This window comes from Pelodiscus sinensis, chromosome 3 (genome assembly GCF_052426305.1).
Source record: "Pelodiscus sinensis isolate ZL-2025 chromosome 3, ASM5242630v1, whole genome shotgun sequence".
NCBI classification, from domain to species: Eukaryota; Metazoa; Chordata; order Testudines; family Trionychidae; genus Pelodiscus; species Pelodiscus sinensis.
The window spans coordinates 102,756,309-102,783,894 of NC_143054.1; the positions used below are offsets into that span (position 1 = coordinate 102,756,309).

Sequence of the window (27,586 nt, forward strand, 5' to 3'; positions counted from 1 at the left end):
TTTTACATTTTTCCTCTTTCCTGTGTGGCTTAGAAGAGAATACCCCATGCACAGCATTGCGTAATGGTCATTTTAATTATTTCAACACCAAGCCACATGGGAATTGCATTACACATACGATCGTGCAAGTTTACAATACTTATTGAAGTGCAGGAATAGAAACAATCAAAATACTTTTGTGGGGTACATCTTGCCATAACAAAAAACCTAGCAAAGCTCCAGGAGAGTCAAATAACTCTCTATGGCTACATAGAGAGCATGGCCAAGGAAAACCTGATGGTTTACTCAAGACAAGCTATGAGCACAAAAGTCTTAGAAATATGAGCTGGAGAGCTGGGTTTTGTTTTGTTTTTCTGTCAGTGAGGAGCTGCGTGTTGTCCTAGCAAGTGTGCTTTCTCCACACAACTGCAACTGCAAGGCTATAGCTTGGTATTTTGCCAGAAAGTAAGGCTCATGCTGCCCATGCCACACAAAGTACCATAAAGCAGTTACAGGGAAAAGAATACAAGTCATTATAAAGCAGGCTGTTCCTTAGCACTAGAGCACTGGTGTCAGGAGAGAACCTCCGCACCAGAGAAGTGATGCTATGGTTTAATAAGTGTGATACACTCTAAATGCTTGTGCTGTACAGTATGTCTATCTTTGATGAGAGAGGGAGACTAACTAGGTGCATTAGTAAAGCTGAGTCATTAGAGATGACTAAGAGCAGTGATAGGGGATATAAAATGAAGTGTTCATCTTTTGACATGAGGTGAGATAGCAGAGGTAGAGATACTTCCTCAGGGTATGTCTACACTACCCTGCTAGTTCGAACTAGCGGGGGTAATGTAGTCATCCGCAATTGCAAATGAAGCCTGGGATTTGAATTTCCCGGGCTTCATTTGCATGAAGCCGGCCGGCGCCATTTTTAAATGCCGGCTAGTTCGAACCCCGTGCCGCGCGGCTACACAAATATATAGTAGACACAAACTCCAGATGAGAAATCTTGTCCCCACTGAAGTCAATGGGAATTTTACAATTGACTTCAAAGGAGTCAGGATTTCACTTTGCATTTCTGATCATACTGCTGCCTACTTTTCCTGGGTGAATCTTCTCTCGCTCTCATTCTCTAGCTCAAATCCCATGACATTTACTCCTCGTTCCTTCATAGGGATAAGTATATACCCCAATATATATGCATGAAGCATTGAAATCAGCCAGGCTGCTACCATGTTTACTTACACATATGCTGATGTCTTTAACACAAGAATCTGACAGCTAAAAAAGAAGTGGTATTACAAATCACTGTGGATATCTGAACAAAAGTTTCTTTCTTCAGTGCCAATCAAATCAATGTTTTTCTTCTTGCTGTAGGAGCATGCTAAGTATCAGGTGTTCAGTCCCAAACATTGTTCATTGCTCTCTAGAGCTTGGTTTCAATTAACATCAGTTTGTTATTTTCATTAGTTCACACTAAAGAGTTGAGTTCTGATAGGTTTAGATAAATTGCTTAATCTAATGATATACTTGTATTACATACATTTCATTCCAAGAAGTTTGAGAGATTTGAAAATATGGGCAGGTTATGTTAAAATATCTCAATATGGTTTTAAAAGTGGAGGTGACTGGTTTTGTTGCTTTGATGACCAGAGGCTGAGGAATAGAATTGTAGTTTGATGCATTGATTAGCCAATTCTAAAGATCTACCAGCAGCTAGTACTGAATAGTAGCACAACCATGAAAAGAGCTTGAAGGAACTATGACATGGAGGCATTGATTCCTTTGAAATTATGAGCAACCCTAATATGCATATTTGACTTAAGTACTGTTGGGTTATTGATTCATTCAGTGCAAGATGAATCAATCTTTTACAAACATTCCCAGGTGCAGACTGAAGTCAGTGCAACTCCATTAGGGATTCAGAGCCAGATTCATCCCTGCAGAGGGGATAGCATCAGCACAGACGTAGAGGAAAGGGAATCACATCTCTCCTGTTCCCAGACCAGCAGCTGATGTGGCCTTGGCCCAAACTTGAGATTCACTGAAGATTGAGCTAATTTGTTCTTTGCTGTAATGGTCCAGGTACAGGTCTGCCCTGACCATGTCTCCTCGCATCATCTATTTCCCCTCTCTTCTGGCTTACTCTGCACTACCTTACACCTACCCTGTAACCTCTGTGCCTGATGCTACATCTATACTAAAGGGTTTTTGCACAAAAACACCTGTTTTTGCGCAGAAACCTGTGGAGCATCCACAACTCAAGCACGTTTTTGTGCAAGTAAATTTACAGTAAATCAAAAGAACAGGGGATTTTTGCAGTGTGAGTATTCCAGTTTTCTACAAGGAATAACTCCTTTTTGCTCAAGAGTTCTTGTACAAAAAACTGTGTGTCAACAGGCAACAGAGGGGTTTGGTGCAAAAAGAGCCAATCAAAAAAAGCACAGATCCCCTATGAATAGCAATCAGTGCTTTCTTTTGAGAGAGTGTCCATGTAGCCTGGACACTTTCTTGCACAAAAGTGCATCACTTTTTCGATGTGCTTTTGCAGTGTGGACGCGCTCTTGCGCAAGAAGTTTTTGCAGAAGATCTCTTCCACAAAAAGCTCCTTACACAAGAAGCCTGTAGTTTAGATGAAGCCTGAGAGTAGTAGAATGAAGGTGGTAAGAGGAGATCTTTGCATGTCTCTTTTGCAAGGTACAATCAATTACCATTCATCATCCTGGCAGTCCAGTTCTACAGCTAACTGGGTACTCTGAAACATTGTTAGAAAGCAGTACTAGTATTGAAATGTTCCACACCATATCATAGTCTTTTAGGATACTGGCTTTGTGGCTGGTCCACTGAATGCTGGCTGGTCACATAGTGCTGTTCATTGACTGCTGGTAATTGCACTGAAATAGATACAAATACATGAAACACTTCCCGATATGACTTTTCCATGCAGGCCACTGCTGTGGTTGCCATGGGTATGTTGTTCAATCACATATAGGAGAGACTGTGAGCTACATGAGTGCAAAATGGCAGTGATGAGAAGGAAGAGGGTGTCTCATAAGACAAACTATAAAGACATGAATGCTTGAGGATGCCAGCTTGAGGGATTTAGGGTAAAGTCTTCAAGTGTGCATAAGTTACATAGGCCCCACTGATTTACTGTGTGAGAGTTAGGCTTCTACGTGTCTCAGACGCTTTTGAAAAAGGAGATGTGACAAAGTTAATCAATATTATTTTCTAAATAATATTAGGTCATCTACATCACTGTTCACACCACATCTTTGTTCTCCTGCACGTTAAATGTACAGAACTGTGCCCCTTAACAAACAGTCTCAGAAACACTCATTCTTTCCTTCTCACTCAGCAATATCATTAATTTCTTTCTGAAAGTACAGGCAGTCCCCGGGTTACGTACAAGATAGGGACTGTAGGTTTGTTCTTAAGTTGAATTTGTATGTAAGTCGGAACTGGTACATATTGTAGGGGAAACTCTACCAAACATTTCTTCAGAGCTCAGTTTTATTCTCCCACACCTCACTTCCCTCAGTCCTTTATTCTCAAGCTTAGGTGTCTGCTGAGAAAAGCCGCTCCACATCTCCCTGGTCTGCTGGGGGGGGTGCTAGCTTCGCGTCTCCCTGGTCTGCTGGGGGGAAGCAGCTAGTGCGGGGTTGCCTCACCCCGTTTGTAAGTAGGGATCCGATGTAAGTCGGATCCATGTAACCCGGGGACTGCCTGTAATTTGAAGTTAGAAATTCAGTGATCCCAGACTGAGAGATCTGGCTCAATTCTTTTTCAAAGATTAGCAAAAGCACCTTCAGATACTGACATAGCTACAAAATAAAAGCTTAGATTTATTCCCAAGTCAAGTGCTGCACTGATGAAATCATAATGACATTTCCTGTTTCAAGTTGTGCCCATTCAGTAAAGTTAAGGTGGTCATGGTGTTCTTGGCATTGCTCTTCAGAGAAGTCATTCGTACAGCAGAGGAGCTGTGCAGATAACTTGTGGATCTCTCATGATGAGATTTCCTCCTGCAGCAAAGCTGACTGTTGAAATGTCTCCGAAAGCTCTCACTCAGAAAATACAGTGCAAATGGATTGACGCAGGAGTTGCAGAAGCTCAGTACTCGGGCCACTAAAGTAATGATCATATGTCCGAGAGATGGGTCAATCTCACTGTAATTAAAGGACCGGTACATGTACAATACATGGTTAGGGAACCAGCAGACAGCAAAAAAGCCGACGAAGACAAGAACGATTTTTGCCAGACGCTTTCGAGTTTCCATCTAAGATGATAAATCAACAGGACCCAAATTAACAAAACAGAATGAAACTAATCCTCATAACAGACTTAATTAATAACATTTCACTTTACATTAACTCTATCAGAGATCAGTAAAATTACTCCCTTTAAGGGCTAAATTACTTTTGCTATCTCATTTACTTTTATTTCTCATTTACAGTTCTCTTTCTTTAATCAATCATTAGTTGTTTGCAGTTACACTGGCCTTTATATATGGGTTTTTAACATTGATAAGTACACCAAGATGGACTTAAATTCCAAGTATACTTTGACTTTCAGCCACAACAGTGGGTTGGTGAAATAGAATCCTATGGAGTGTGTCCCAAAACTTGGCAAATTTAAAAAACATATTTCAAATTTAGAAACATTAGCTTGATGCATGGAGTTTTAGCTATGCAGTGGCACTTAAGTCTTATTTTCTTCTAGGGCTGAGATGCCACAGCTCGTACCATTCTCATAAGAAATTCCTAGAAAAGGTAATCTTAGCAATCAGTGGCATGTCAGATGCAGACTGAGATAAAGGTCTGATAAAGCATCCAAGGTGGGACTAGAGAAGCAGTTCCCAATTGCATTACTATGAAATAGGCTACCTATTACTCTAGTCACCACAAAACGAGAGATGCTCTACCCCTGAAGACAGTGGAGGTAGAAAGCCACTATATTCTCTCGAATGTAGGAAGAGCCATGGTTTGCTGTGGAAAAGAGGGCATATGTGGAGGATTCATGTTTTCTGGCTCTGTTTTTTTTTCCTGGAAAAACTCAAATGAACTTGGAGCACTGGAGAGTTGCAAAACCCTGTGAACTAAATCAGGAAGTATATTTCGCCAATACCCATCCAAACTAGAACCAGTAGGTTTCACACGGCCATTGAAAGTGTGCTGTTTTCTACCTCTGCAAAATTTGTGCTATGAAGAGCATACAGCAGACCTATTGATCTCTTCTTGTTCCTACTGGATCTAATTTTCCACCAACTTTCACTTTGTGCAACCATTTATACTTGTGCAAAGTGAGTTGAAAATTGGCTATAAGCGCTACCATTCTGAGCTAGTAGGATTTTACACCCATTTTTTACTTGCTGTTCATAGCTGTAGATTGCAAAGATAACATGGAATATGATATGTGAATGTTCCACATCTGTATTTCTTCTTAGAGAAACTCTGGTTGACAGCTGAATTCCAAATTCTGTACCACTTGTCAAGTGATAAATAGGCCAAGCTGTCTCCCCTTTTAAATCTAATAGATAAACTCAAGAAGCAAGTAAAGTGAATACTGTTTGGTTTTTTTAAGAATCTCTGGCAGTTTTTGAATGTGATGAGAATTAGCTCTTCTTTCTATTCTGTAAGGTTACACAAATGGCTCTTTATATTTCACACAATAAGAAAATAGTCCACACAGTGCTAGCAAGTGTATGTTTTGAATAAGAAACAGGCTAGAATAAAAATAAAATCTTGAGGACACCAGGAAATGTTTTCATTATTCTGTTCAACTGTTTACCTTCTAAAAATGTATGCATCTCTTCTTAGGGGCTGAAACAGAAACAGTCTAAAATGTATGCAGCAAATACCCTAACTAATTATTTTCATTAGCATTGATCTTTTATTAAGCAGTGTAAGCATATATGTAAAGTGGCTGTGTGATTTTGAGGCATTTTTCCTTAGAATGATTTACTTTGTTGAATAGTAAAACTCTTGTGTCATTTTACATTGATGAGTAGGCTGCTGCAATGGCTTGTTGATATGTCACATTGATTTGAGTTGGTTGGGAAAATGCTGTGTTTCAAAGATTTATAGCATATTGTAATATAGAGGATACCAAGAAGGATGAACTACTAAATTTGAATTATAGAGAACTTTAGTAGATTCAACAGTTGTATCCAGAGAAATGCCCCAAAATGTGACTGCTTATCCAAGCCACTTTGTACTAGAAACAGGGAGAAATCTACAACTACAGGTTTTCTCAGGGGATTTTCAGTACTTCATGGTTTCCACTAGACTAGAAATCCTACATGAACGGACCTTTTTATATATTTCAGTACTTAGTTTCTGTCACAGGTAAAATTATCAACATATTCTCATGATATTTGCTTTATTTTGCATGGTGGAAGACTCAGAAGATAGTAACAATGTTTCATGAAAACTGCTATTATGAGATTTCAGCCACATCCAGACCAGGCCACTACTACCTGTTTTTGAATCCAGCCCATTTCCAGCTCTTCAAAAGTAGCTTTGAATCTGGTAAATTACAGGAGGGTTTTTTTTCACCTTCAATGGATTTGGACCTGTAATGGACAGGAGGAGTGCTGATCAGCACCCGGTGTCTAAGGGGTTAAACTCAGGTAGCTAGCAAAGGGTGTTGGCCAGGGAGCGGGAGAACCAACTGAGATAGAGTGTTAAAATTTGAATTGAATATGGATTCCTTGCTTGCTTTCTCTGTGTGGGATAGAAAAACCAAGAGTTGAGAGAGACAAGAGGGTATGTCTACTCTACAGAGTTAATTCGAACTAACAGACATTAGTTCGAATTAACTTTGATAGGCGCTACACTAGCGCTCCACTAGTTCGAACTTAATTCGAACTAGCGGAGAGCTTAATTCGAACTAGGTAAACCTCATTTTACGAGGACTAACGCCTAGTTCGAATTAGCTAGTTCGAATTAAGAGCTGTGTAGCCACTTAATTCGAACTAGTGGGAGGCTAGTCCTCCCCAGCTTTCCCTGGTGGCCACTCTGGGCACCACCAGGGAAACTCGTCTGCCCCCCTCCCGGCCCCGGAGCCCTTAAAGGAGCCCGTGCCAGGTGCAAGTCTGCCAGCACCCAGCCAGCAGACCCTGCACCTGGCACGGCTCGAGGCAGCCACCCGCTGCCACCCAGCCCTCCGCCTTTTCCCGGGACCAGGCTGGCGGCTCCCGGGACTGTTTTAATTTTTTTTCCTTAGTCATTCTGTAACATCTAGCAACCAAGGATACTTTATCAAGTTTATTTTTTGTTTTGTAATAAAAAAATCACTTTTTTTAAGATGATTATTTGATTCTTGTGTCCTGGAAGATCTCTCTGTGTGTATCTTCATGCCTCAGACTGGGAGGTCAGCTACTAATAACTGCAGCTTGTTTTTCTCTTTTATTTTTTCAAGTTTTTTGGGGGCAAAAGAGCTTCATGTACCCCTGGAGATGGGTTCAAGTGTTCACTCCTGATTTTAGGGATAAAATCACTTGATGGTGACAGCAATTCTCCCAAAATCTGTGTATTGTGATTTTTTTGGGGGGGGAGTTGCAGGTAGAGGCAAGGTTTTTAAGCTCTCTTGTGGGCCCTCACCTTTTGCACTCAGAGTGCCAGAGTGGTGAACAGGCCCTTTACTTTGTTTTAGATTATCCTGTAATTCACTGAATTTCTTCTCAGGAACAGGTATGTAAACAGAGATCAGAAAACTACCGCTTGTTTCCCCAGTAAATCAAAAGTGATTACTAAATCAACAGCACATACAATTACTCAAATCATCACTGCCACATCAATATAAATAGTAATGAATGTCATCAGCTGAATCATTTTTGTTTCTTACTGCAAGGCTAAGACAGAAAAGAAATAAACACATCTTCAGCTTGTTTTCTCTTTGTATTGCATATGTAGCAGAATAAAAATACTCATTCCAAATTAGTTTTAGAGCTGTTGCAAAATATGGTTTAAAACCTGGAGATTTCTGAAGTAAGGCTAGACCTGGATCCATAAGCCTATACTTAGGGTATTCATAGCTTTTGTGCTTTTATTATAAAAATGAGTACAACAGACAATTTTTTTTACCACACAAGGTCACTTCAAATAACTTACCTGTCTTTTAGAATGCTCACTATTTTCTCCAGGAATATTGTGTGCACTCTTAATTAAAGTTCTAGCAATATGATAGTAGTAGATACTAATGATGGTGAGCGGAATAAGGAAATATACTAAGAATATCAGCACAGAGTGGATCTTCGGATGCAGGTCATCTGTCTGTGGGTATGGTATGCATGCCCTGAAACTGATGTTATCTGTGCCATTGATGTGGGCCACTTCAGAGAAGACTGCTTCAGGAACTGCTAACATCATGGAGATTATCCAGATGGCAAAAGCTTTAAAACAGGTCCACAGAACTGCATTGGATGTTTGGATATCCATGGGATTTACAATTGCTTTGTACCTGGAGAGTGGCAAACATAATTAATCATAATAATGAATCTTGTTCTATGTCTGATGCCTAAAAACAATACATGCTTTTGATTAAACTAACATGTCACACATGATTTTTCTCATGTCATAGATTTATATATAATCTATTTTGACTATGCAGTATTTTATTCATGTATTTTGCTTTTGCCAGGATTGATAAATTAATGATCAGTTCAGGATAGCACTTAGAACAGGCTAGCACTTAGAACAGAACAGGAACATCACAGTAAAGTAAAATAAAAGTTAGAGAAGCAGAGCTGGTTAGGATTATTTCTGACAAAACTGGTTATCAAAACCAACATTTTTGGCTGGAAAGGATTTGTTTGAATTAATTTCTCAGTGCAAACATTTTTTTAAAAATAACTCATTTTGAAATTGTTGAAATATTTCATTTCTACATTATCAACATGAAAAATTCTAGTGTTCCAATTCATAACACTCTTGTGCTATGTATAGCAAAAAATTAAATGATAAAAAAAATTCCAAAGCAAAATGAAACATCTGAAATTATTGAAGTAACATAGCTTGATTGACCAAACTGATTATTTCTCCAGATTTTTAGTTTTTGAAATTAGAATTTGTCCCAATACAGGATGAGAAATCTTCAAAAATCTCATATGGTCAGGAAAACCACCCTCTAAGCAGAAATCAATATATAGCTAAGTACAGGGATGGTGACTGCATTTACCACAGACACACAGAATAGGAGAGGAGAATGAAGCCCCTCACCCCACCCAGGCCTGCCAATAGAGAGGGAGAGGGAAGAGGAACTGTCCTGGGGCCTGGTAATTCAAAAGGGCCCTAAACTCCCAGGCACTCCACTGTTACTACTACAGCTGTGGTGGTGGCCTGTGCCCCAATTCTTTTAAATCGTCACAGGAGCCCTAGGTGATGCACTCCAGGCTGCACTGAGGACTGGCTGCTCCCAGCACCGCCCCTTGGGCCCAGTCCCTTAAGGAAGTACAGATCCACCCCCCTCCACCTTGCTCAGTGGCTCATCAATTCTGTCCCTCCCTCTCCCCACCCCCTTTCCCCTGTTGACACCAAGTACTTCATGACTGTATTAGATCCCCCTAGACTGCAGGCACAGGCACAAATGGGCAATCTGTGTTCTCCTGCACTGTGAGTGAGTGAAAAAGGAGAGGCTGAAACATGGTTCCACTCTCATGCGTGCCAACCATCGAAGCTGGCTGGAAACCAAGGAAGGAACAGGGTATATACTGTATTATTGTTTTATGAATCATTTTTATTATGGTCATGTCTATGGGCCAGTCAAGAGTAAATTCTCATTGTACTGGCCACTTAACAAATAAACAGTCCCTGCCCTGAAGTGCTTACAAATTAAATAGGATTCTAGCAGATTCCTAATCCAATGCAAGAGAGGAAATGTTCCTCAAAGGAAATTTTCTGAGGGACAATGCTTCCTGAGGCTACCTGTGCTATATAGTCACACTTACCTTTGCTCAGGGCTGTGCCTGAAGGTACAATCTGACCTAAGTTTCAAATACAGGCGTTATGCACTAAGTCTATTGCAGTACTTAGAAGCTGCATGTAGCCTGACAGTGTAAAGTAGCTGAAAGCAATGCATGTTCAGTGCCCAAACCAAAGCTCAGTGAATTCAAAGGAAAGACTTCTGCTGACTTCAGTGCGCTTTGGATCAGGTCTTTGTAGCAAATTAAACAGGCCTGGTGAACAGGTAGCTTGCTATGACAGTTTTTGTTCAATATTTCTCTCAAATTATATTGTGAAACTCACTCTGCTAAGATAGGCCCAGAACTACAAAGGCCTCCAACTCCCATTACTGTCCAACAAGGTCACAATTTGTTTTTAGAATCCTTTGTGTTCTGTACAGAATTTTTCTGCCTCTGTCATGATAGCATAAAGATTTTCCATTAAACCTGAGTGACAGATTGTCAGAGATTTTGAGGCTCCTAACTTTTGTGGAATACCTATGAGCATCAGGTTTAATGGAAATCTTTATGCCATTGTGACAAAAACAGCAAAATTCTGTGAAGAACATGAAGGCTTCCAAACACAAATTGTGACCTTATTAGTCAACAATATGCTAGATCCCTCAGTTATTAAATGTTTTTGCAATTTGAAGGTGTTTGTAAAAACACAGATGATGCAAAAGTTGTATTTGATTACATTGTCGTCCTACTGCTTTTGCTCTGAAGCAAATCCTACTTTCCTTACATGAGTACAGGTTGAACCTCTCTAGACTGGCACCATCGAAATCTGACCAGTGCTGAGCCAGAGAATTTGCTAAACCATGGGAGGTCAATATTGTCTAGCAACATTACTAACACTTCCACTGCTTAATGGGCTCTTAGAAGTTATTTAGGGGTAAAAAGAGCTAAATAACAGCAAAGAACACTGATAGCCAGGACTGGTGGCTGTAAACAAACTTTATGGGACTGCAGAAAACTTGGCCATAGCCGTGATAATTGGACATCCTGCTAACGAAAATCATGCCAGAAGATGGATGTTGCGAGATCAGAAAGTGCCGGACTAGAGAAGTTTAACCTGTAGCAGCACTGACTTAATGGGTGTATTTGCCTGAGTAAGATGAGCAGTATTTGACTATTTGGAATAGAAGTGATGTTATGTTCTGCTTTTTCATATGATATTCTAGTATCTTGGGAAGTTTTTTCAGGACACCTGAAATGTCCCAGTTTTTCATAAAAACCAGTCTACCATTTATTGTGGATTGTTAAAAAACAAATACAGATATTTGTTCAATAGTTATCCCTATACTGAATAAAATTGGCTCTGTATTCACTACTAGAATGGTCATTCAATGTGATGATGAGCATTAGGAATGAAGAGAAATTGAATGGGTGAGTGGAGACTTGATTAAAACTATTCATATTCTCAAAGTAAATGCCAATGACAGGTGTGCAGTGTTTCATGATAAGTTGCTGGGGAAACAAAATCTGCCACTCCAAGAAATTGATCCAGAAGCTGCTGATCCAGAAAATTGCAGCAGCAATAGCCTAGCAGGACACTGTTTGAAAAGATACTCTTGTCTTTGGTATGATGATTTCTCTACCCCAATTGGTGCTCCAGGGAACCCTCGGGTTCCGCGAAGCAAAAGGTAAAGGTTTAAAAATATTTATTAATAACTTGGGTGGCACATGAACAAACAAGCCACATGAACTCAGTACTGGTGCACAACACTAAATTCATTTTGCTCATGCGAGGAAACTCTTAGGCTATGTCTACACTGGCGGTTTGTTGCACCAGAACATCTTGTGCAGGAGTTCTTGTGCAAGAACACATCCACACTGCCAAGTGCGAGCTGTGCTTTTTCACAAGAGCATCTATGGCAGTGTGGATGCTCTCTTGCCCAAGAAAGTGCCGATGGCCATTTTAGCCATAGGGCTTTCTTGTGCAAGACATTCATGTTGCCTGTCCACACTGGCCTCTTGCCCAAGAACAGTTGTGCAAAAGGGCTTATTCCTGAGTAGAAGCATCATAGTTCTTGCGCAAGAAGCCCTGATTTCATACATGAGAATGTCAGTGTACTTGCGCAGGAACATGCGGCCTGTGTAGGCAGGAAGCAAGTTTTGGTGCAAGATCGTGCCAGTGGAGACACAGCCAAGGGGAGGGAAGAAAGGAGGCAGGGGCAGGGGCAGGGAATCAGCGCTGGCTCAGCATGTCTGCATGGTTTGGAGGAAGGTGCAGGGAAATTGAGCTCAGCTAGGTTGCAGAGTGGGGAGGTCCGGAGAGTTGGGCTGGGCTGCAGGGTGTGTGTGTGTGTGTGTGTGTGTGTGTGTGTGTGTGTGTGTGTGTGTGTGTGTGTGTGTGTGTGTGTGTGTGTGTGTGGAGTTCAGAGCTCAGTTTGGCTGCAAGAGGAGGTGCCAGGAACCGGGGCTAGACTCAAGGGGAGGGAGGGACAGGGAATCATCGCTTAGCTCAGCAATTTTGTGGGGTTTGGAGGAGGTACAGGGAAATGGGGCTCAGCTGTGCTGTGGGGGAGGCATGCAGAGAACCAGTGCAGGGTTCAGCTGTGTGGAGGTGGATGGGGGAGAGCATATGGAATAGATGGGCAGCTCAGCTGGGATGTGAGGGGCTGCAGGGAATTGGTGCTGCACTCCCTTGGATTGTGGGGGATGGTTTTGTGGGAGGTGCAGGGAACCAGCAGGAGTGAGCAGCTCAGTTGGGTTGCAGGGGATAGAGGTGCAAAGAAGTCTAGTGGGGAGGGGAGGAACCAGGAGCCCTGAAATGACCTCCCCTGGTCCAAAAATCTCTCATCTGGGACCAGTCAGGTCCAGAGGATGCCAGATCAGGGAGGTCCAACTCCTACCCAAGTCCCCTTCTTGCACCCTCCCTCGTAGCCAGACATCCTACCCCCAATCTGGTCCTGCTCCCTCCCCCTGGCCAAACACCTTACATCTAGCCTGCTTCTGCACCCTAACTACCACCCAGACCTTGACCCCTTCTGCCCTCCACCTCCCTCCCAGATCCTGCACCCCATCCTTATCCCGCTCCTTGGCAGCCCTGCCATCCACCCTAGCACCTAGCACCACCCTGGCCCTGGCCCCAGCATCCTGCTTCTCACCCCACAACTCAGCACCACCCTGGCCCTGGCCCCAGCACCCTGCCATCCATGCTAGCACCCAGCAGCACCCTGTTCCTTGTCCCAGCACCCTGCAAGTCACCCTAGTGCCCAGCAGGACTACGTCCCTGACCCCAGCAGCCTGCAGCCTGCCTGCCCCATCAGCCCGCCACCTGAGCCAGCATCCTTCCACCCAGCAGCACCCTCTCCCCAGCCCCAGCACCAGCACCCACTTTCACTCTGTCCCCTGCCCTCACCAGCACATTTGTGACCTCGTTAGTGAGGCTTGGGGGGGTTTGGAGGGTTGGTTGGGGTTTTTTTTTTTTGTTGTTGTTTTTTTTGCATCTCACTTGTGTGGCCCCAACTGACTTTTCTGTGGGTCAGTGACCCTTGACTCAAAACAGGTTCCTCACCCCTCTTATAAATAAAGACAATGCTAAAACCTTTTGAGTTTGACATAATATTTTATTTAAAAATGAAGCCAGGCCAACAAGCCCACAACTGGGGCCAAACCCCCATCTCACTGCAGCATCATAACATTCCTGCACTGCCTGAGCCCAGATCTGAGCCTATCAGACACTGGAACCCCCTGTCCTGAGCCTCTTACATCCCCAAATTGCTGCATCCCCGCATCCTCAGTCTTCTGCCACAACACTCCTACACCATCCACACATCCCCGGGTATGTCTACACTACCCTCCTAGTTCGAACTAGGAGGGTAATGTAGGCATACCGCACTTGCAAATGAAGCCCGGGATTTGAATTTCCCGGGCTTCATTTGCATAAGCGGGGATTTAAAAATGGCGGCTCCCCGCTTATGCAAATGAAGCCCGGGAAATTCAAATCCCGGGCTTCATTTGCAATTGCGGATGACTACATTACCCCTGCTAGTTCGAACTAGCGGGGTAGTGTAGACATACCCTGGGTGAAAAGGTGCACTATTGCTCTGCACATGCCTGAATAAAGAAAAACAATTTTTACCTCCTAAAGGTAAGATTGCCAAAGGAGTAGGTTGATAAAACATACTAGTTGCACAGAAGAATAAATATCTGGAGGCAGAATCCTATGACATAAAATCTGTTCAATTTCATTCTACTCTTATAAAATTATTACTCTCAGGAAACCTTTTCCTCTCTTTCCTTGTCAGTGAGGGGCAGAATAATTAAATAGTAGCCACAGGATAACATATTTCCCTGATTTTCAGAAATTGTATGGACAATACTTGGGAAGTGTAAATGAACACAGCTCTGTTAACGTCAGAATCGTGTCCATTTACTGTAGCTGAGGATCTGACCTTACATTTTAAAATCCTGAATAAAAGGAACCTGTTGTCTTAACCATCTTTTCAGCTGTTCCACTTCAACTTCTGTTCCCACTTTCAACATATCTGGTTCCATTTAATTTGCATTTTCTGCACAAGTTTTGCATTGTAGCAACACAGAATCCACTTAGATTTTTTGGTATTTGCTTATTGTACCTAGTGAAAAACACAGAAGTGCATTTAACAAAAATAAAGAAGTGATGGAGAGAAGGCAAAAATACATAGTTAAAGAGCTCACCATGTTAATGAAGTACAGAAAAATAAAACAAAAGGCAGAATATAAAAGTGGAAAAACAACGGATAATACAAATGGAACACAAGGAGCCACACATAAAAAATAGGAAATATAATATAGGCAAAATGAAAAATGCTATACAAAAAATTAAACCCGCAAAACCATACAGCCTGAAAGAATAGATGGAACAAAACACACAATCCAAACATTCTGTTCCTGATGCAATTCTGCAATCTAAAGCAGTGATACAGAAAAAGAATACATTTTGGATAAGAGGTATATAAAAATCAATCTGTGTGTGTGTATATAATATCTATATCTATTGGTAGATACAAGGACTAGAAGACTTACTTGGCATTGCCCAGGTCTTTCAGGGCAGGGAGCTGGGGGGAGGGGGGCATGCAGGAGTTAGGACAGGGCCATGGAGATGAGGAAGGTACAGTGCAAGAGGCTGGGAATGGGGATGCAAGAGTGACGGTTGGGGGCACTCAGGGAAAGGGTCCCATCTGGCATGGGTCTTTCCCCGCTCCCCTGTCTTCAAGCACATAGGGTAAAAGGTTCTTGCGCAAAATGAGGCGGGGGGTGTGCAAAATGGACCCATCCACAGTGCTTGTTTTTGCGCAAAAACTTCTTGCACAAAAAACCTTGGGCAGAGATTATGCAAATGAAGTGTGAGAAGTTGCTAATGAGCGCTTCATTAGTATACCCTCTGCTGGCAAAAGCCAGGAGTGTAGACATAGCCTAGAGAAAATACTTGATTGTATGATCCAATAGAATAAATCCCATGTTCCTAACCTGGAGAAAATGGATGTTTACAAATTGCTAAGAAAGGGTTCTCAGCATGCTAGAGAAATTCGTTCATTGCATGGTCATATAGAACAAAGCTGGTTGAGGAAGAAAGAGTAAAACCAGCACAGAGAACTTATATATGATCTGAACTGCATTATTTGTACTTAAGTTGCAAGTGTTTCAGGTTAGGTGATTCTCGGTCTGATCCAATGATCAATTTTCATACTGATTTTTTCCCTTGACTAATTCTCCCATACATTCAGTAGAGCTGTATGAAAGGGTTAAAACTCAAATACAAATGGAAAGATTTGGGCTTTTCATAAGAAAGTGACATTCTGCTCCTCACCTGAAGAGAGAAGATACGTAAAATGCATATACTACACAGTGCCCTTTCCTAAGGTTTGCCTTCATTGTTAACTTACATATCAACAGAAAAACAGAAAACTCATCTTAAGCTACCTCTCTGCAGAACCTTCTTTGGCCTAGACTCTAGTTCTCAGAGAAACACTTCAACCCCTCTCATTTCCTGATTAGTGTTAAGAGTATCCATCTACTAGACTGATTTAGTAAAAAATCATCTTTATCTCTGCATAGAGTTCAGTTCTTAACATCAAGATGCTTGAGAAGAAGAGTCCTGCATTCCAAAGAAGGTTCCTAAAATCTGGTGCCTATGTAATATATATATTATTTTGTGATGTGACTACTTTGATCATGCTGGCTGCTTTGTAGCTCCTAAGAAAGGGTATGTCTACACTACAAAGTTAATTCGAACTAACAGCCGTTAATTCGAATTAACTTTAATAGAGGCTATACATAAAAACCGCTAGTTTGAATTTAAATCAAACTAGCGGAGCACTTAATTTGAACTAGGTAAACCTCATTCTACGAGAAGTAACACCTAGTTCGAATTAAGTAGTTCGAATTAAGGGCTGTGTAGCCACTTAATTCAAACTAGTGGGAGGCTAGCCCTTCCAGGTTGCCCTGGTGGCCACTCTGGGCCAAAGCAGTGAAACTCTTCTGCCCCCCTCCCGGCCCCGGAGCCCTTAAAAGGGCACGGTCTGGCTACAGGGCTTGTGCCAGTTGCAAACCTGCCAGCACCCAGCCAGCAGACCCTGCACCTGGCACAGCATGAGCCAGCCACCCGCTGCCACCCAGCCTCTTCCCAGGAGCCTGCCTGGGGCCGCAAGAGGCGGGCGCCCACCTGGTCTAGTACGGAGATCATGGACCTCACCAACGTCCACGATCTCCGCACTAGGCACAGGAATGCGGCCGTCTAGGGCAGGATAGCTGCCAGTCTGGCCTCCAAAGGCCACATGAGAACCCAGGAGCAGGTTTGCATGAAAATCAAGTTGGTCCAGTGAGACCTCCCGACCCTGAGCCCTGAGCTTAGAACATAAGAACACAAGAATGTCCGTACATCTAGCTCAGTAACCTGTCTGCTGACAGCAGCCAACACTAGGTACCCCGGAGGGAATGGACTGAAGACTATGACCAAGCAATTTGTCTTGTGCCATCCATCTCCAGCCTCCCACAAACAGAGGCCAGGGACACCATTCCTACGCCCTGGCTAATAGCACTCCATGGACCCAACCTCCAGGAATTTATCTAACTTCTCTTTAAACTCTGTTATAGTTCTAGCCTTCACAGCCTCCTGTGGCAAGGAGTTCCACAGGTTGACTATGTGCTATGTGAAGAAGAACTTTCACTTATTAGTTTTAAACCTGCTGCCCATTAATTTCATTTGGTGTCCTCTAGTCCTTATATTATGGGAACTAATGAAGAACTTTTCTTTATTCACCCTCTCCATACCACTCATGATTTTATATACCTCTATCATATCCCTCCTCAGTCTCCTCTTTTCTAAGCTGAAAAGTCCCAGACTCTTTAGCCTTTCTTGATATGGAACCTGTTCCAAATCCCTAATCATTTTAGTTGCCCTTTTCTGAACCCTTTCCAAGGCCAAAATACCTTTTTTGAGGTGAGGAGACCACATCTGTACACAGTACTGAAGATATGGCGTACCATAGTTTTATACTTCCCCTCCTCCTTCCCCTGGCTTCCCTGTTCCAGTTCCCTCCTCCCAGGTTTCCCTCTCCCCTCTCCCACCCTCTCTCTTCCCCTCTCCCACCTCCTTTTCCCAGTCTCCCCAGAGGTTAATCCCCCCCCCCCCAGTTTTGTTAAATAAAGAGAGTTTATATTTTTGAACACGTGTCCTTTATTTTTTACATCAGGAAGGGGGGCTAGGGAGGGGTTAGTGGAAGGAGTTGAGGGAGGAATGGGGCATGAGCCCCCGATGGAGAGGACTGGGGTGGCTCTGCGGGCTCCTCGGGGTGGAAGCTCTCCTGCAGGGCCTCCTGGATCCTGACAGCTCCCCAATTGACCCCCCCCCCCCCCCCAGATGGCAGCCTGTGGCAAGTGCAGCCGGGCTGATGGCCGAGTGCTGTGATGTGCCGAGTGTGGGCATTCAGGGCACTCCAAGCCAGGACTGCTTTGCTGTCCCTCATCAAGTTAGACAAGCAAGCAGGGAACCCTGAGAACTGTCTGTCCGGGGTGGAGGTCAGGTCTCTTTAAGCACAGCCCTTGGCTAGCCTGAGGCAGCAGCTCCTCACTCTAAGTTCTAATCTGATGCCCTGCTGGCACTGGTTCCGGCCAGCCTTAACTTTGGTTCAAGGTCCACTCAATGTGGACATGCTATTTCGAATTAGCAAAACTCTAATTCGAATTAGTTTTTAGGTCTAGATGCACTATTTCAAATGATCTTATTTCAAATTAACTAATTCGAATTAAGTTAGTTCGAATTAGTGCTATAGTGTAGACATACCCAAAGTTAGTTGTTCAACCTGAATAAAAAGAGCAATGTGTGAAGATGAAACCTATATATTTTGTAGAGCTGAGTCCACAAGAAAATACTCATACATATCTGGAGGTCAGGCTCAAACCTGGTGCCACATGTTTCATCCCTTCTTTGAACATCTTGTTGGTACAGAACCCTCATGGATTAACGTAATGTCCTATGACATTCTCCCAGCCCAAGTTCTGGCAAGCAAAAATTAATGCAGTGAACTGCATCTTCCTTCAGCCAGGTGTGATTTAGACACAGTAAACAAAGTTCAGGAAGTAGGTGCTTGAACAAAGGTCATTCATGTGACAAGGCAGAGACAAGATACTGTATGTTAGATACCTGACACACTGGCATCCCATTGATCTATTGTAATAGTCTAATCCTATCTGTGAGCCTTACAAAGAAGGTGGAGCCAAGGACCCAGATCTGGCCCTACATTCCTCCTCCCTGACACAACACATTGACTACCCTAAGAATCCTGCAAACTAGCCCTTTCCACACACTGACTCCTACATGGATTATTTTTAACTGAGTTAAGAGAAAGCTATGTTACCTACATACCAAGGGCCAATTCAGCAAGATGCTTCAGCATGTGCCTAACCTTAAGCATGGGAGAAGCCCAATGAAGTATCTTGCTGAATCAGGGCTATAGTTCCAGAAAAAGTCTTTCTAGCACATGTGTTTTAGAGAAGATTCCAAAAGAAATGTTCTCCGAAATGCTTTTCCTGGGGGAATCCACTAACTATATATGATGGCAATTTAGGACAGAGCAAGTACAAAACCAAGGAAATGTAGGATAAACATGGTGGCTGTGTCTAGATTGCATCCCTTTCCATAAAAGGGATGCAAATTAGACACATCACAATTGCAAATGAAGTGGCGATTTAAATCTTCCCCATTTCATTTGCATAAACATGGCTGCCGCTTTTTTCCGGCACTGAGCTTTGCCGGAAAAAAGCGCCAGTCTAGACGGGGATCTTTCAGAAAATAAAGTCTTTTCCGAAAGATCCCTTATTCCTAATTTTAAGAGGAATAAGGGATCTTTTGGAAAAGGCTTTATTTTCCGAAAGATCCCCGTCTAGACTGGCGCTTTTTGCCAGCAAAGCCCTGAGCCGGAAAAGAGTGGCAGCCATGTTTATGCAAATGAAGCAGAGAAGATTTAAATCCCCGCTTCATTTGCAATTGTGCTGTGTCTAATTTTCATCCCTTTTACGGAAAAGGGGTGCAATCTAGACACAGCCGGTCTGTGCAAAATGACCGTTACCTGAAGAGAAACAATTCTACGCATAAGCTCTGAGCCCCTGACTCACTTAACAAGCCATTTGTCAAGCTGAACTTTCCTTCCATCTCTTCAGACTTTATTGCCTAATTGTAATTAGTGCCCAGAGTACAAATAAATATGTAACTTTCAAGATTATATATTCTTATGTATAAAAAAGAAAATAGCAACACCTATTCAAACTGTAGGCACCTTTGACATAAATTTGAAAAAGCATCTGTATAAGATGTACAACAGTTTTTCTTCTCACAAGACAAAAAATAACCACAAAGAAGGGAAAGATCAAATACCTCACCTACTATAAGAGCATAAGAACAACCGGGTCAGACAAAAGGTCCATCTAGCCTAGTATTCTGTCTTCTGACAGTGGCCACTGCCAGTTGCTCCAGAGGAAATAATTAGAATGGGTAATCCATCCCTTATGCATATTCCCAGCTTCTGACCAACAGAGACGAGGGACACCATTCCTACCCATCCTGGTATATGCTAGCCATGAATGAAAAGAAAATGATTGTTACTTCAAGTCTAGCAAAATGTTCTTGAGTACACCTCTAATCCAATTAGCTTTCAGAAAGTCTGCAGGTATTTTGCATGACATGTTTGAAAATATAAATAAAATATTAAATAAAAGGCTGGCTTGCCAAAAAAGAAGGAGAAGGAAAGGATCATTCAGTTATCCTTTGGTTTTCTCTGTGTTGCAATTTATCAAAAGCTGATTCATATTTTTATGATCTATTATATGAAAATCACTTGGACTGTTATTTTCTTGAATTTATCTTAGTAAACAAGGCAATCCAATATATTAACCTTTCCTATTCTCCCTTCTTGGGACTAACAGGCTAATGCAGTACTTCTGATCCCATTTCTCCCTCTCTCCCTTTCCTTTCTTATCTACAGTATGCAATTCCATCACAATTTTCCCTTTTTAGTCGGATTGGCTTTTATGTTATTTTATCCTGTGTTAAATAAACCCTTTCTTAGTTTCTTTCACATTATTTTCAGTGTGATGTTTCCTGCTGCTTATTTATTTCTAAGGGTTTGCTTTAGGATAAACATGTATGTGCAACTTACCTCCTTTTCCAGTATCCTAAATATATATCCATTTGCACCACTATAGGGAAAGAATGAGAACTTTGCAAGGGGAAAGGGCTCTTAACACATCTGACACAGTAGGTGCATTCAGGATATTCAATGACTTTCAAACTCATGGTCCAGTACAGGGGCCATAGGAATCTTGCCTGTTTAAGAAGAAAATAGATAGGGCTTTACAAACCTACAAGTACAATCTTTAGACGTGCTTGACATTCACCTTTCTCTGTTCCCATGAAAGTCCCTGAGGGTATGTCTACACTACAGTGTTATTTTGAAATAGTTATTTCAAAATAGCTTATTTCAAAATAGTTATTTCGAAATAGCTTATTTAAAAATAATTTGTATACACACAAAATGCATTTCAAAATAACATTTTGCTATTTTGAATAGTGTGTCCACACTGAGTGGACTCTAAATCACATTTAAGGCTGGCCGGAACCAGTTCCAGCAGGGCACTAGGTCAGTACTTACTGTGTGGGGCTGCTGCCTGAGCTATCTGAAGTCTGTGCTTAAAGGGAACCCCCTGGACAGTCAGTTCTCAGGTTTCCCTGCTTGCTTGTCTACCTCAATGAGGGACAGCAAAGCATTTTGTCCCTGCGTGCTCTGGTTGCCCTCACTCGGGACACCACAGTACTCTGCAACATGGAGCCAGAGCTTCTCTTCGACGTGTTGCTGTGAGCCTGGCTGCACTTTCTGTAGGCTGCCATCTGGGCGGTCCATCGGGGGGCTGTCAGTATCCAGGAGGCCCTGCAGGAGAGCTTCCACCTTGAGGAACACTAAGAGCCTCCCTGGTCTGCCCCACTGGGGGCTTGTGCCTCAATCCTCCCTCAAGCCCTTCCACTTACCCCTCCCTAACCCCTCTTCCTGATGCAGAGATCATGGATTTTGGGGGCACCCCCCCAAACCTGAATAAGGTCCACGATCTCCACCCTGGACTAGGAAAGCACCTGTCTTCTCCGGGCCCTGGCAGGCTCCTGGGAGCTGGCAGACTGCTCCTGGGGAGCGGTGGAGGGCTGGCTGCCAGTGGCTTGCTGGCTCATGTTTTGGGGCCACTGGGTTAGGGGAAGTGATTCCTGGCTGTGGGCTGGCAGGCTTGGAGCTGGCACAGGCACTGTGGCCAGAGTCTACCCCTTTAAGGGCTCTGGGGAAGTGGGGCGGGAGAAGAGTGTTCTTGGTTGAGGCTGGATGGCCACCAGGGCACCCTGGGAAGGCTCGATGTCCCCTATTTTGAAATAAGTGTCTACACAGCACTTATTTTGAAATAACTATTTCGAATTTGGCGTTATTCCTCGTAGAATGAGGTTTACCAAATTTGAAATAAGTGCACCGCTATTTCAAATTTATTTTGAAATAGTGGTTTGGCTGTGTAGACGCTAGGAAAGTTATTTCAAAATAAAGGCTGTTATTTCGAAATAACTTTTCTGTGTAGACTTACCCTGAGAGTTTTGAAAACTCTTGACGTTTAACTTATTAGTCTCCTGTTCAACTATCCATTGTCAATACATAAAGATGTATCTGAGTGTTTGATGTTACTGTATGACAAGGACACCAATGCATATTACAAATATCTAAATAGAAAGACTGATAGGGAATTAATTCAATTATTTTCCTTTTCCTTTTCCTCTTGTTCAGTCTCTCTCCTTCCTATTCTTTAAAAAAAATCCTTCCTCAATTAATGAAGAAAACCCAAAAGTCAAACCAGATTTACAATCTTCTAGGCCCTTAATATCAGTCCAGGTATAAGGAGGTGGAGATGTCAGACACAGTATTTAGTATGTGATTGACTACACCTGCTGGGTGATTTCAATTTTTCTTAAAACCTCTTCACCAAACACAAAATGTGCCAAAGGAGTTTAGCACGCCCAAAAAAAGGTGTAGAAAATACTTATTCTTGCCTCTGGTCCATGTTTTTTAAGAGAGACAGACTTGTTTAGAAGAATATGGATATCTCTGAATACAGACTTACAGTGGGATAAATCTTTTACTATTAGTTTCCCACTTACAGAAAAAAATAATGTTTTATGTACCATAACTTATGGGATACAGTCCATAAGGTATTATTACAGATTGAACCTCTGTTAATTGGGACTCCCTGGTCCAGCAACATCCGTGGTCTGGTAGGACCACGGATGTTTCAGGACCAGAGAGTGCTGGTGGTACGGTGGAGCCTGGGCTTCCCGCAGCTGAGCTATCTGGTGTACCACAACTGGGTTGCTAGGTACAACCCAGTGAGGCTGCTTGGCAGGGCCAGGAGCCTGGCTCACCACAGTGGGTGCCCAGCATGTCCAGGGCAGCCCAGCTATTAGTGCCAAAGAGGCAACAGGTAATTATTGCTTTGGGTAAAATATTCATCCCCATGAAGAGCAACAGAGACTTTGTTTTCTTCATCACATGTCATTCTCCTGGTACCACAAAGTAAGGATGTTAGATACAGTCTAATTGAATAGTTGTAACCACATGAAATCTTGTCAGTTTACACAGCTATTCAATAGTCTCTAGAGGCGGTGCTGGCAGTCAATGTATGCCAGGTGCGGCCAGGAGCCAGTGTGCAGGGAGTTGGGCTAAAAGGTGGGGACTGGCAGGGCAGTGGATGTTCAGGGGGAGGGGAGTGGCCAGGAGACTGTCAGCCAGTCCAAGGCTGAGGGGGCCAGTAACAGGAGGGCAAATATGACACACACTCCCGTCCAGCAAAATCCCTCATCCAGGACTGGTCAGGTCCCAAAGGTGCCGGACCAGGGAGGTCCAATCTGTACTTACAATGATGTTGCAGCTCTGCAAATGCTGACACTCTGACATGACGTAACTCATGAAAATACCAGTTTCCGTTGTTTATGTCTCATACAATTATTTCATGGTTCAGTGTATATAAACTATAAACAGTAGTCCATGGTGTTGTTAAAGGAAACTGAAAATGTTGGATTGCATCTTTAGCTAGTATAAATCAGCACAGCTCCATTTATACTTCCTGAAAATCTCATTCATTAACTTTAGCGCAGCAGACTCCCACTTATTTTCCTTGGCTTCATAATACATTGAGACCTGTTTTCTAATCATTTTGCAGATACTGTAATTTTGCATTTCTAATCACCATACAGCATGATTACTACACAACTACAGGAAGTTTACATAAAACAAGATCATGGGAACACAGTATTATGCAAGGAACATGATAAAAGGTACACATTTTATTTAAGGAAGAGGCTACCAGTTCTCTGAAGAAAATGTTTGTCTGTAACACAAAGGTCAAATAAAATACAAAGCACGCTTCGAATAAATATATATGGAACGAGTACCACTGTAATGGCCAAACAAGGAAATGAATGTATAATTGACCCTCATCCACATCAAGTCTCAATGCTCATATATCAAACTTTTCAGTCCATGGTGACTTATGAAGTTAATCCTTGTAATATTTTGTTTTCAGAAATCACCATTGCTGTAACATATGTAACTTACTGTAGGGAATTTCCAAACTTAGAATGAGTAGTAACTACACTGTGGAAATATTTATATCCTCCCTTTTACTGCTCATTTCAGTTTCCCCCAGCTCTTTTTAGACAATACTAATAGTAAAAGTTGGCATACTGTTTATATAAATCTGAATATTTTATATATGTAATTTTAAATGTTTAATTCCACTGACATTTAAAAGAACTAATTTGATATTTTCCTCCTAAAGCTAAAAAAAAAATTAATTCACAAATCTTTCCTTAAGTAATTTGGATGGCAATAAGACCAGAAAAACTTTGTTACAATAGAGTAAAAAGTATAAGTACTTGAAATGATATCTGTGAAAAAAGTTATGTTTACTGTACACCAAATTAGCCATGTAATAAACCATGTAAAAGTGATTAGAAATGCAAAATCAGAGTATCTGCAAAATGACTAGAAAACAGGTCTCAATGTATCCTGAAGCCAAGGAAAATAAGTGGGAGTGTGCTGAGTTAAGGCTACCGCTGTAACTTCTTTGGTGATCAGTCCAGCATTCCTTCAGCATGAATGCCTTCCAGTTAATTCAGTGGGAGCTTAGGGTCTACAAAAGTGCAGGATAGAGGTGACAGAGTCCTTAACATGTTCCATTAAGTCAAGACTCTTATTGACTTTAATTAAAGTTGAACTCTGTCCAAAAGTAATGACTCAGTCCACTGAAGTCAATGGAAGTTTTCCCTGAGTAAAGACTGATGGGTTGAGATTGGCAATTATTTACCAAGTGACTACATCCCCAGTAAATGATAATCTACAAAAGAAAAGAAGAAAGACAGATGCCAAATAATATGTTCAATTTTATCAGGAAAATCACTCCCATTTTTACTAAGCATAAATACAATGCAGCCCTCTAAAATGTTAAAGGAAATACCTGTAACAAAAAATTAGTAAAATAAGTAAAAAATAAGTAACATAAATTAAAAAAGTAAAAGAAATGAAATTTTAACTACTACATCACCTTCACCCTATTTCATTAGTGATTTGACAGATCTCTGATTTGCAAATATTCCTTCCATATCACAAATGTGTTTTAAAAATGAAAGTATATCAAGGAAGTTTTGTGGTAAATTCCTGAACTGATGAAATCAGAATGTAACAGACATACTCTTTTAAGGATCTTGTGTACAAGTTGCAATCAAAGATATAAAACATTAATGTGGACTGAAAACTTTATGTAAATGTAGTAATATGGGGCCTGATTCAAAACCCACTGAAGTTAATCTGACTTTGAGGGGCTTTTGGATCAAAGCTTAGATGCAATTATACTCTGGCTGAAACTGGCTAAAAAAAATGAAATAAATTTGCCTTATACCCTAAAGGAAAAGGTTAAAACAAAAACAACATAAAAAAACTTGTGCTAAAGCCAAATATATATTTTCCAACAACAACCTTTATCAATGTTATTCATTTCAAACCAGACATACATGCACATGCTCAGACAAAACTCCCATATAAGTCAGTAAGAACTTTGTCTGAAGGAGTTCAAGAATTTTCATTTGTAGCTGAAAAAAAATTCAACACAAAAAAAGATAAAAAGCAATATATTTTACAAATTCATTTTGCAAATGCCTGCCTGTCTTTTAGGGACTGAGGCGGCAATCCCCTCCTTATTCAAGCAAGCACTTCTTGGGAACAGTCCCAACAGAGTCAACAGGGCTACTCAATGAACAATCACTACCATTCTGAGTAAGGGGTCTCAGACTAGTACAAGGGGAAAAGAGAAAATGTATTTTTCTTTATCTGCTATTCCTCTATAAAAGTTTGCAAATGTCAATGAAGCTGATCCAGTAACTTTAATTCCTTGACTGATTCTCTTTACATCAGTTAGCAGAAAGACATACAGGAATAAGCCCTTTCCTGTTTATGTATGAGCTACTGGGGGAGAGGAGAAGGGAATCTGTTTGCTGTTGTTCTTGTATGTTTGCAAGGGAGATGAAATAGGTATTGCTGTTTGGGGCAACAAAATGAAGGTATGTCATTCAGTGGCATGTCAAAACAGAACCCTATGGCACCCGAATAGTTCTGATATTAGTATCTGGCAGCTAGTTGCTCCGGTAGAGCAGAAATATCTCTGTCTGTCTCTCTCTGACTCTCCGACTCTGGCGTATTGCCATCTTACCTGTCTGCGCTTAGGGCGGTGAGAGTGAAGACGGACACGCCCACCGAGGTGAGCTGGATGGCAGGGATGAGTTTGCAGCCCACCTTCCCGAACATCCATTCCTCGAAGAGGTAGCGGGAGGCATCCACCGGCATGCAAGTGACCAGCAGCAAGAGGTCTCCGGCGGCCAAGCTGGAGATGAAGATATTGGGCACGCTTCTCATAGCGCTGTTTGAGATGAAGATCTTCATTAGCGTGATGTTGCCTAGCAAGCCCACGGTGATGATGAGCAGGTAAAGCGAAGGGATCACACAGCGGATGACAAACAAAGCTGTGCCCCGGGCAGGAGGCAGAGGGTCTGTCTCCAGCACACCCGGCACCAACGCGTTGCTGACATTTCCTCCTGTGGGCTGCACAGAGAGGTTGAGAGCGAGCTCCCCAGCCATTCTCCCAGCTCCGGGGAGCTCCGGAGTTCAACTGCAACAAGAGAGAGCAAAGAGATTTGTCTCGGGGTCAGGAAAGAAATTCTGGTTCGTCCTTTCTTCCAAGTTTTCTCCCACCAAAAACACAAAAGGAGGAGTTGTCTGTGGGCAAACACTAAAGGGTTAAAAGAGAGAGACCTTCCGTGGTGTCATTTCTCCAGCCAAAGGCAATTCTCCAGGGTCAGAAAAGACTCGCCAACGTTGGGAAGATGAGGGGAACACAACGAGATCCAGAACTCGGCTTTCTGCTTGCCTAAATAATTAGCTTCAAGATGCTTCTGTTCTGAAGGGTGCATCCCGAAGTCCTTTCTCACAAAGTCCGATGGATGGAGTGACGGGACTGATATAACTTCATGGTCAGGACTTCAATCCTCTGGCAAAAGTAGCGAAAACAGCCTTCCAGGATCTATGAAACTGTTCAGCTCCTTCCACCGTCTCTGATGGCCCCCCAGCCTCTTCCTGGGCTGTGTTTCAGTCCGTCTCTGACAGAGACCAGGTGAGGGGCTTCAGGCAAGCTGGATCCTCCCTTGCCTCAGTCCATCCATTTATACATTCGCCCAGCTCTGCCTCTGCTGGGCGGAGCCTCCCGGAATTTGGTTTGAAGCTGTTTAGCTTCCAGAGGAGGGAACGTTTGGCTCTGAGGCAGGGAGAAGAAGCGATAGTGACCACCATCTAAGTCCTGCTCCGAATTGCTGTCATAGCCAATGGGAGTTAAAGTCGGAATGACCCCCCAACCGCGTAGGAATGCTGCTAACTAGAGAGTTCTGCCTTTGGGCCCAGGAGCTACCCAGTCCACCTTACTGGTTTCAACGCCCAGGCATTCTGGAGGGGGAGCTGTCCAGCACACGTAGTGCTGAAAAACTCTTTAGGGAGTTTTAAACCCCGGACGCTTTCCAGTTACTCTTGACACCAACTAGCTTTAAAGGCAGACGGG

General features: G+C 42.4%; 1 protein-coding gene across 1 annotated transcript; it reads right to left on the reverse strand.

Moving 5' to 3' along the window:
• NMBR (neuromedin B receptor) lies at positions 1-27,508 on the reverse strand. Its single transcript, XM_006112702.5, has 3 exons — positions 26,192-27,508; positions 8,091-8,439; positions 1-4,255 (listed from the first exon to the last, which is right to left on the reverse strand). The coding sequence occupies exons 1-3, from the start codon at positions 26,614-26,616 to the stop codon at positions 3,854-3,856; spliced, it is 1,176 nt and encodes a 391-aa protein (XP_006112764.3). The 5' UTR covers positions 26,617-27,508; the 3' UTR covers positions 1-3,853.
• Between the last annotated feature and the right edge of the window lie 78 nt (positions 27,509-27,586).

Excerpts from the sequence above, each read along its gene's own strand:
- NMBR (XM_006112702.5), bottom strand. The coding sequence starts at position 26,616 with ATGGCTGGGGAGCTCGCTCTCAACCTCTCTGTGCAGCCCACAGGAGGA. Across the intron at positions 8,440-26,191 it reads ACCGCCCTAAGCGCAGACAG|GTACAAAGCAATTGTAAATC; the intron begins GTAAGATGGCAA and ends GCCACTCTCCAG. Across the intron at positions 4,256-8,090 it reads GTGAGCATTCTAAAAGACAG|ATGGAAACTCGAAAGCGTCT; the intron begins GTAAGTTATTTG and ends TTATCATCTTAG.